This window comes from Semicossyphus pulcher, unplaced genomic scaffold (assembly GCF_022749685.1).
Source record: "Semicossyphus pulcher isolate SPU_LCO1_2020_fin unplaced genomic scaffold, fSemPul1.0.p SCAF_8, whole genome shotgun sequence".
NCBI lineage: Eukaryota > Metazoa > Chordata > Actinopteri > Labriformes > Labridae > Semicossyphus > Semicossyphus pulcher.
In genome coordinates, this window is record NW_027211759.1 from 32,223,768 (window position 1) to 32,233,780 (window position 10,013).

At 42.7% G+C, this 10,013-nt stretch overlaps 1 protein-coding gene across 1 annotated transcript in view; it reads left to right on the top strand.

The window, feature by feature from the left end:
* The window catches only part of galnt18a (UDP-N-acetyl-alpha-D-galactosamine:polypeptide N-acetylgalactosaminyltransferase 18a), a 149,489-nt gene extending 140,120 nt beyond the window's left edge, over positions 1–9,369 (top strand). The window contains exon 11 of the mRNA XM_069686514.1: positions 8,875–9,369. Coding sequence (XP_069542615.1) covers positions 8,875–9,021 — 147 coding nt within the window. The 3' untranslated portion in view covers positions 9,022–9,369. The remainder of the gene's footprint in view (positions 1–8,874) is intronic.
* Positions 9,370–10,013: the final 644 nt, after the last annotated feature.

A 10,013-nucleotide genomic window follows, 5' to 3' on the forward strand; every position in this document is an offset into this window, starting at 1 on the left:
TGACTGGCTGTCTGACCGGCTGATTAACTAGTGTTCCAACCTTAATAGCAGGGAATCAATATTGTGGTCCAACTCTGCACTCTGTGGAATGACAGACGGGCTCACTGCTGAGCTGAGGACAAGATGTTGGACAAATGCCCAATATTTGTCTGTGTGTCTATATGTGTGCATACGTGCATGTAAAAGATTGTGAGAACAAGAATATGCATGTGCTTGTATATTCCCTAACTCTGTACTCTCACTTTGAGCTGTTCTCCTCGGGGAGCCAAGAGGTAGAGCACAGACTTTTAAGTACACTTGTTAGAAGTCACTGAGGAGGTCGAACACTTAGAGAAAGCCAATGACAGGTTTTCAGCATCAGAGACAGAAAAGATCATTGTGAGTACTTAAATGTGTCTGAAGTTCTTCTACTGTACCGAACACAGTAAGCGCCATCAGTGAGGTCCACTATAATGAGCTGTAATGTCCCATCAGCGGCCCACTGCAGCAGCCGAGTGAAAGTTAAAACTGTCAGACCCTGTGCTGCAGAGCCCACGCTGTGTCTGACAGCAAAAACTGTGGATGAGTGTATTTTGTGCAATGCAGCAAAATAAGGTCTTAAAGGCAATGGCATCAAGGCATCCTGATATGCATCCAGTTTGAGATGAAATCTTCTGACATAGCTTGTCAAAAGAGACATTTTTATTTATGTATTTATTCATTTTTGGACACCTGGAATTTATCAACTCATAGGACGGTTATAGACAATGTGATAATAGGCATTTATTTTCATATTCAACATTCAACCGTTACAGAGCAGCATAGGCATTCCTATGCAGATATGTTTGTGCCTCCCTGTTTATATAAGTCCTTTTAGCATTGCTGGGTAAGAGGCATACAGAACATTTCGGTTTTAGAACTCTCTACTGAAAACAGCTGCCTGCGTGGGTTAATAAGAGTCATAAAAACAAATCTAAACAGTCAAATGTTGGCCTTCAAACCAAAACAATGATTTATAGAGACACTAAAGGCTCCTAAGAGCTTTGGGAAACTGCAGAGTCAGATCATAAGTCTGTGAGTTTGTCAGTATGAGCGATCCCTTTCATATTATGTGTAGTTACTGTCATAGTGATGATCCACTGTTATTATGAAAAATATTCATTAGAGCAGCTAAATATGTCTCGTTATGTAGGTTTAAAGGCAGACCTAAAGTCTTTACAATGAAACATCTCAGTTACCTCATACTGACCAGATTTCCTGCAGCAGTCACAGACTTCCTCCCCTAAATTAATGACCACCTTTTCATTTCAAATTAATAAACCTTTATGAAATAATGACAGGACTCAAAATGTACATGATTAGAAGTCAGGGCATGCAAGGGGGCAGCAATAGAGCTGAAGTTCCTGATAAAACGATCCATATTGATGTGGTCCTCCTCAATAATGAAGCCCAGGAATGACACCTTTTTGACATGAAAGTCACACTTCTCAGCCTTTACGAACAGCTGGTTGTCCAATAGTCGTTGTAGAACTTGTTTAACGTGCTGGATATGGGTTTTCTCACCAGGAAAGAAGATCAGAATATCATCCAGATATACAAAAACGAACACATTCAGGAAATCCCTTAACACGTCGTTTACTAGAGCCTGGAAAACAGCTGGTGCGTTTGTGAGACCAAAAGGCATGACCAGGTACTCGTAGTGTCCAGTGGGGGTATTAAACCCCGTTTTCCATTCATCCCCCTCCCGAATTCTGACCAGATGATAAGCATTACGTAAATCCAGTTTGGTGTATATTTTAGCATCTTGTAACTGTTCAAATGCTTCTGTCATGAGTGGGAGGGGGTACCTGTTCTTAACCGTGATGTTATTCAGCGGGCTGTAGTCGATGCATGGTCGGAGTGACCCATCTTTTTTCTTGAAGAATCTGGCCCCTGCCGGAGACGAGGACGGTCGTATTAGCCCTGTTGTTAATGAAGAAGAGATATAATCATTCATGGCCTCTCTTTCCGGCCCAGAGATGGAGTAGAGTCGCCCCTTGGGAATGGCCGCCCCCGGCAACAACTCTATGGTGCAGTCACAGGGTCTGTGTAGAGGTAAAGAAGTGGCTCGAGCCTTGTTAAACACCTCTTTTAACTCACGATAACAAGCAGGTACTTCAGAAAGATCAGGGAACTGTTCTTGTTTTTCCATGGAGTCAGTGGTTTCACTGACCATGGCAGGACCAGTCTTAGGAATTTTTGCAAAACATCTGCCTCCACACTTCTCCCCCCACCTCAATATCCTACCAGACTTCCAGTCAATGTGAGGGTTGTGGAGGGTGAGCCAAGGGTAGCCAAGGATGAGTGGATTTTGAGCTGAGTCAAACAAATGAAATTTAATCCTCTCATGATGTCCTCCCGACATCATCAAGCTGACAGGTTCAGTAACATGGGTTACATTGAATAAATGGTTCCCGTCAAGAGCTCTAGCAGTTAAGGGTTGCGTCAATGGTGTGCACTGAAGTCCCCACTTCTTAGCTAGCCCCCAGTCCATCAGACTCTCGTCCGCCCCAGAGTCAATTAATGCACCTATAACCTCGGTTAGTCTATGCATGTCTATGGTCACTTGAGACAAAAGGCGAGAAGGGTAATCAAAACACTGAATTTGACATACCAGCGCCCTTCTCTTCACTGATGAGCCTGTTCTTTTACTGAACAGGCAGCGAGCAGATGTCCTAGTTCCCCGCAGTAAAAGCACCTTCCTTCCCGTAGACGTCGCTGCCGCTCCTCGGGAGTCAGCTTGGCCCGTCCCAGCTGCATGGGTTCCTCCGCGCTGCTAGAGGGCGCTGTTCTTTCCTGGGTGTCTGAAGCAGCAGAGAAAGGTAGCTTCCTGGTGTGCTGGGGAAGAGTGTGCCCCCAATGCCGAGATGAGCGTGGTGTAGTCGATTCTCTGTCTCTGACCCGGTCCCGGATACGGTTGTCAATCCTTGTGGCCATGGCTATAACAGAATCTAGGTCAGCAGGAATGTCCAGAGGAGCCAGTTGATCCTTAATTGGACCGGAAAGTCCATGTAAAAAAGGCATCTAATAAAGCTGATTCATTCCACCTACTGTCGGCAGCCAGAGTGCGGAATTCAATGGCGTAGTCAGAAACACGCAGCTGCTGCTGCTTAAACTCCACCAGGGCTCGAGCAGCTTCTCGCCCCGGAGTCGTGTGATGAAAAAATTTTTTTAAAGTGTCACTGAATAACTGAATGGAATCACATACATCAGAGTCTCTGGCCCACTCAGCCGTGGCCCATGCCGCCGCTCTTCCCGTCATGTGGGAAATCATGAATGCCACTTTGGATCGCTCGGTGGGAAATGAGGCGGGTTGGTGGCTGTAATGCAGGCCGCATTGAACCAAGAATGGCCTACAATCCCCGGAGTCGCCCGAATATCTTTCTGGGGCAGCCAGGCAGGTCGGAGCCGGGAGGTGAGGGTCCGCCTGGGCCGGTCTGGGGGTCGTGGGCACCGGTGAGGTCTGTGGGACAGCTCCCATCTGGGTCAGCACCCGGTGAAGCTGCTCAGACAGGAGGCCAACTTGCTGAGAGACTGAGGCCTGGAAATCTCCCTGTTGATTGTGCAGGTCACTGATTCCCTGATTAATCGCAGACAGCTGCTCCTCGTGTTGATCCAGGCGGCTGCCTTGTTTCTTTAAGGCATTTCTGAATGTCTCGGAGTCGGCTGGGTCCATACTGGTCAGATCGTACTGACAGGACTCAAAAAAGGACCCAAGAGTACGACTCAAAATTCAGAAAATCAAAAGGTTTATTTTAACAAAGGAAGTCCACAAAAATTCCAAAGAAACACAAAGTACAACATAAAATCGCTGCTAAGCAGGAAAACTAAGATTAGGTTTAGAAAAACACAAAATCACAGCAATGCTGGAAAAAAGGCTTGACCAAAGTACAAACAAAAAATCACAGCTAAGCTGGAAACTAAAGGCCAGAAGACAGACCACACTAATATGAACGAAGCTTACTTGGACAAGAGGGATCAGGACGAGACTAGAGACAAGACGATCTGACACAGGACGCAGGTAGACACAGACTTAAAATACATGAGGAAATGGGAAACAGGTGGACACAATCAGGGGTGGAGCAGACAATCACACTGACGAGGAAACACCAGGGCAGGAAATAAAGTTTCTGAAACGAGAGAGGACACTTACTACAAAATAAAAGCAGACATGGCAAACATGGAAGACAGGACTAAAAACATAAAACTTGACATAACCGATGAGATGTGACAAATAAAACATTAGAAGTCCTCAGGGGGAAAGGCTATCCACACAGCGCACAGCACATTTGATAAAAAACGGTGACCTAGAAACTAAATTTATCACAAAGGATGACATGCTGTCAGGATCTGTCTGACAAGCTCCGCAGATGAGAGTGACTGATTGATGAGGTGACAACAGCTTCCTCCTCCACTTATTTCCTGGGGGAAAACCTGCTAATAATTGGTGGCTACAACCTCAAAAAAAATGTTATTCAGAGACTTTGTAGTGAAGTTTCTATTCGTCCAGACAAGATGGATAGACACTTATTGTCCAAGGAGACAGATAGAAAGTAGACATAATGCAAACATAAGTGTGTAGATACAGTGTAACATAATGGCTAGCAACCAGGTTAAAACCTTGTGTTTAGAGATCACATTTGTCTCAGTTAAAAGTTTTGGCCACTTGTGGGAATGTTTTGTGGCTTTGTTACTTAGACTGACATCTTGTGCATAACATGTAGTTATTTAATCCATTGTAAATATAAAGGAATTGATCATTGCAGCTTTAAGAACTCATCTCACATGAATAACAATTCTGTAATCGTATCGTATGGGATTAATTTATCCCAGTGCATTACTTGTTTCTAGTACGCAATTTTGATTGTGCTACTTTTCTCGAGTTTGGTTTTCTATCTACTATTTAGTTTTTTTTCCATTGATGTTTTCATGTGGAAACTGATCTGTGTAAGAAAAATGTATTTTAGCTGTTGGATGAATTAGCCATGGACGACATGACAGCTCCCTAAAAGTGAAGCCAAAACATTTCAAGTGCCCCCTGCCGACTGGCTGCAGTATAGCTCATAAAACCCTCCTCCTCCATGTTAACAGATGGGACATGAGTCAAACTATAAAATGAAAGTACACGTCAAATATATTTTTCTCAAACGTGTCATTAGTTCTTATCATGCTGATTTATATTCAAGTGTTACATTTTCTGACAAGTTTTAATTAGTTATTTGATGCTGTAAAAAGGATGATTGACAGCTCTGTTGACAAACACGGCTCCTGTTAGGGATAAGCAAAGTACAGTCACTACAGTCATTGAAGTTTGCTTGTGTGAATGTCTGCTTCAGACCAACACAAAGAAGCTGTTCTGCTGTTAAATACACTGATGTGTGGGAGCTGTTTTTTATGGTAAGTTAAGTGTGTGCCTTGGTTAGTGGGAATGGCTACCGTGGCTCCACCCACCGATCGCGATTGTGCAGCTCTGGCTCCAAATGACGTCACCAGCACAAGATGGCAGCGACCGTCACAGGGGCTTCATCTTTTTACAATGAGAGTAGATGGAGACGCATTGTCAAACTTTATATACAGTCACTGTTTTCAACTTAAAACACTTACATGTTAAATATTGTGCTGGATGTGAATGTGAGATTGAAATAATGAGAAGTTTTAAGAATAAGATTTATTATTATTATTATTTAATCTTTACTAAATTAGGGCCATCAATATTTCTAACACAGTTCAATTAGAGTTTTTGTGTGCTATCTCTCTAGCCTGGCTCTGGCACGCAATCACAAGAACATAATATAAAGTCATATATACATGGTAAATAACTAGACCTTTGCATTTCCAGTTGTTCACTTAATAATGTTTTCCAGGATCATAATTTCATATCTAACGAGGTGCTGATTCTGTCTCTTTTAAGCGAACAGCTGCTGTCAGTCTTGCCTGGGACGACATCATTTGGCTGATTTTGTTTGGTGTTCAGATTAGCCAATGTGAAGTTTGACAAAGTAATTTGTTTCAACATGCTGACGAAGTAGATACCTGGAGGCAAATGCTAAAACAATACTAATGACCAACAAATATGCATCAGACAAAGTCGAAACTAAATAGGCAATTTGAGTAGTTGAAACCCCATCAGGACGACCTTTTTAATGACTTGTTAAAGAGGTTCTCTCATTCGTCTCTATGAAGATAATTCACTTGCTGATTGGATTTTGAGAGGCCTCATATTCAACCTGCTTCACATGAAAATGCCCTTAATAAAGACTTGAACTTTGTATAAAAGGGTTTAACTGGTCGATCATTAGAAATCAAAGAGGATTTAACTTAGTTCGTAACACAGCCTGAGCCGCTATTTCACTGATTAGCCTGGGATCAATGTAGAAAGAGGCTAAATGTTGCAAATCCAATATGTGAATCTCAGCTGGATTTCCTCTCCTCTTTGTCCCACTCTCCATTAGTGTGTGTGTGTGTGTGTGTGTGTGTGTGTGTGTGTGTGTGTGTGCGTGTGTGTGTGTGTGTGTGTGTGTGTGTGCGTGTGTGTGCGTGTGTGTTTGGTGTGTGTGTGTGTGTGTGTGTGTGTGTGTGTGTGAGAGAGAGAGAGAGAGAGAGAGAGAGAGAGAGAGATCATGTACATGTGTTTGTAAGACATCAGTGAGTGGACACTTTATTCCATCAGAGAGCTCACCTCTGCATGCCGTCTGATGTGTGGGCAAAGCGCTCTGTGCAGAGGTAGCTGTGCACACAGACAAAGCAGGCTGAGAGAATCGATATTTTTTCAGGGAGCTGAAAGCCTCAAGGAGAGCTGGACTCCATTGCTGTTGTGCACATGTCTGCTCTATTCACTGTTTTTGTAGCGTGGTTTACCATTTCTGTAAAGACAGTAGAGTTAGCAGCAAGATTCAGCCTTTTAAAACACAAAACCCTGTGGTACACCAGTTCCCCTCTTAGGCCTGACTGGCCATTCTTTGTGTGTTTGTGTGAGCATCAGTGTTTTTGAGTGTGCGTGTGTGTTATTGCGGTAGATGTAAAGCATATTGATTTTTAAAGCAAAGCAGCCTTCCTAAAACCACAGCGAGTTTGACACAAATGGCTTTAGTCTTCTTTCTGCCGGGCTCAGGCTCATTAAAACATATTACTGTTCTTGCCATATCACTAAGGGCCTACTTTGGGTGCCAGAGTATTGTTCAAGAAGCTAAGACGTACACATACACACACACAATGGAGAGGTGGGGGCTCATATTAACTAAAAGCAGGCCTCTTATTCAAAGTGACATTGTTTGGTACAAATAGAGTGTGTACACACAAACATGCACGCGCGCACACACACAACACTTATTTTGCATTCCTACATTGTCTCCTTCTGTCTCTCTCAATTGAGTTCACTTCAGTATGCTCCAATATGCTTTATTGGCACAAATATTAGATCAGCAGTATTGCCAAAGCATCTAAATACCAATGAATAAAAGAATGCAATACCCAGCACATTATACAAATCAAACCTGTATTGAATCTTGGTGTGAAATTAAATAAGTAAGCAGACTGGATAAAAACAAGATAATTATTATTTACAATTACTAAAGAAACAGTCTATTAGTAATATGTATATACGGTGTATGGGATCAGTTTTTATTTGCTTTAGTTTATTTGAAGGAGAAGGAGGTTAAATCACACACTGGCAAAAAAAAGTGAGAGTGCCCTCTGACCACTGTATTAAACTGGTTTTGATTTGTGATTACAGGCTGTGAAAACTATAACACAAGGTCAAATACTGTATATACTGCTCATGCCTGATAAATGATATGTGTGGTTCATATCTTTAACAGCATACATCCAGCTGCTGGTAGGATGCATGTTGAAAAAGAGTCAGAGACTCCGACTTACAATGCTTATTGGCTGTTTAACAGGAATACAGTGAATACTGACTGGCTGGCAGATATATGTTTTTGTCTCAGTGTCACAGTGGCGACTGTGGCTCAGTGGTAGAGTCGGTCGTCTTTCAATCGGAAGGTCAGAGGTTTGATCCCCAGCTCCCTCGGGCTACATGTCGAAGTGTCCTTGGGCAAGACACTGAACCCCAAATTGCTCCCGGTGGCATAGCCAACGGGTATGAATGTGTTATCTGATTGGCAGTTGGGCACTTTACGTAGCAGCCTCTGCCATCAGTGTGTGAATGGGTGAATGTGATATGTAGTGTAAAAGCAGCTTTGAGTGGTCGCAAAGACTAGTAAAGCGCTATATAAGTACAGTCCATTTACCATTTACTCAGTTGGGTGACTGTTTTTGATACATACAAAATTAAGATTTTGGCTAAATATCAAACAATTTTTTAGAAGAATGTAGGATTTTGGCTCTTTTAGAAGATATTTATCACTAGTTCTTTTTACACAGAGACTTAGCAAAAGCTTAGTACAAATACCTGTTGTTGCGCCACCGTCATAGCAACACTGCAAGACAACACTGTTATAATGTTATTGGGGCAGCTGATCAGCATGTGTATATTTGTTTTTCTTTATTTCTATATTCTATTTCTTCAGGCGTTGTTGGCTGCTCCACAGATGACCATAGCTCAAAGATCCCACTGTTGTCTCACTGTTGCTGTCATTACTTATTATTTCATTTTGCTGCATTCATTTTAAACTGCACAAATCCACCATGCAGAATTTTTTAGCTGTAAAAATGTGCAATAATGCACTCATGTGTCTTAATCTGTACAAAATGGGTTTGGTAGCTGGAACACAACACTGAAAGGAGCAGGATACTTCACCTTTGATTATTTAATTTACAATAACCATGTCACCTTGTTTTGCATAGTTGGTTGTATACCGTAAATATCGCTCATCTTCTCTCTCTTTCTATGTCTAGGGTGGCTCCCTCCAGAACATTGAGTCTCAGCGTTGTCTGGAGCTGGTGGAGAGCAGACAGACAGAGTTCACTTTCCAGCTGGCCATTCAGGACTGCACTGATCAGAAATGGACCATCACTAACATACTGACTGTTTTACCACAGTGAACACTCTGAAACCAGTCAGCTCCTGGAACACCTTTGTTGTGATGGCCTGATCTAGAAAGCAATGAAGTTCAAGCGAGGACCTCTGCTGCTTCAAACCTAAAAACCAAACTGACCCGAGTTCGACCGTCACAGAGTTCTGGTGCTCTTAACAAGAATTAGACTCCACTCAGAAATGGGCTAACATGCTGACCTAGGCAGCGAATTAAGTGTCCAAAAAATGAGCTTCGATGCCAGACTTATTTTTAACGAGAATCTGCACAGGAAAAGATGTTCTTCAATCAGACACGGACCATCAGTAACCTAATGACCGTTTTATACCAATGACCTGGGAGAAGAGACACCCACAGATGGAGCCGGGGCTCTTAAAAATTCCCACTCTGCAATCTAAATGAGAAATATAGTCGCTTGTTCCAGGGTACAGGCTCATGAAATCATGTAAGCACTCCGGTTATTGCAGGAGCAGGCCTGTGATGAATATTTGGTCCCTCTCCTCAGTTTAAGACGGGACCTGTTCTCCCTCAGTCACATCGCACAATCACCATAACAAATCAAGTGAGCAAGGTTGCAATAGGCTTGTGTGCAGCGGGAGGATGCAAGGTGGGTGACGGCACGCATTCCAGAAGAAAATATCAGTTTTTCAATGCAAACTGGCTGATTTGTTCCAAAAATTATGTAGAGGGGAGTTATTACAGTTACACATCAATACGCTCAGAGTTTATGCAGAACATGCTGCAGATTTCCTCAGTATCACAAAAAAGTGAGCGTGAAAATGAAAATAATCACCGAGTAATTTAAACTAGCATTGTGAAAGAAACTCTTTCCATCAGAAGTTTCATAGTGTGCTTGGGAATTCATTTGATCAGAAGCTGAGGCGTCAATCATTCTGGCAGGCGCCATTTTTATGGGTTCAGCGACAGAGCAAGAGATTCAGCCGGAAGAGAAGATTTTTAGCCTCCCTGGCTCCTTTAATACCAGCACGTAACACGACTCGG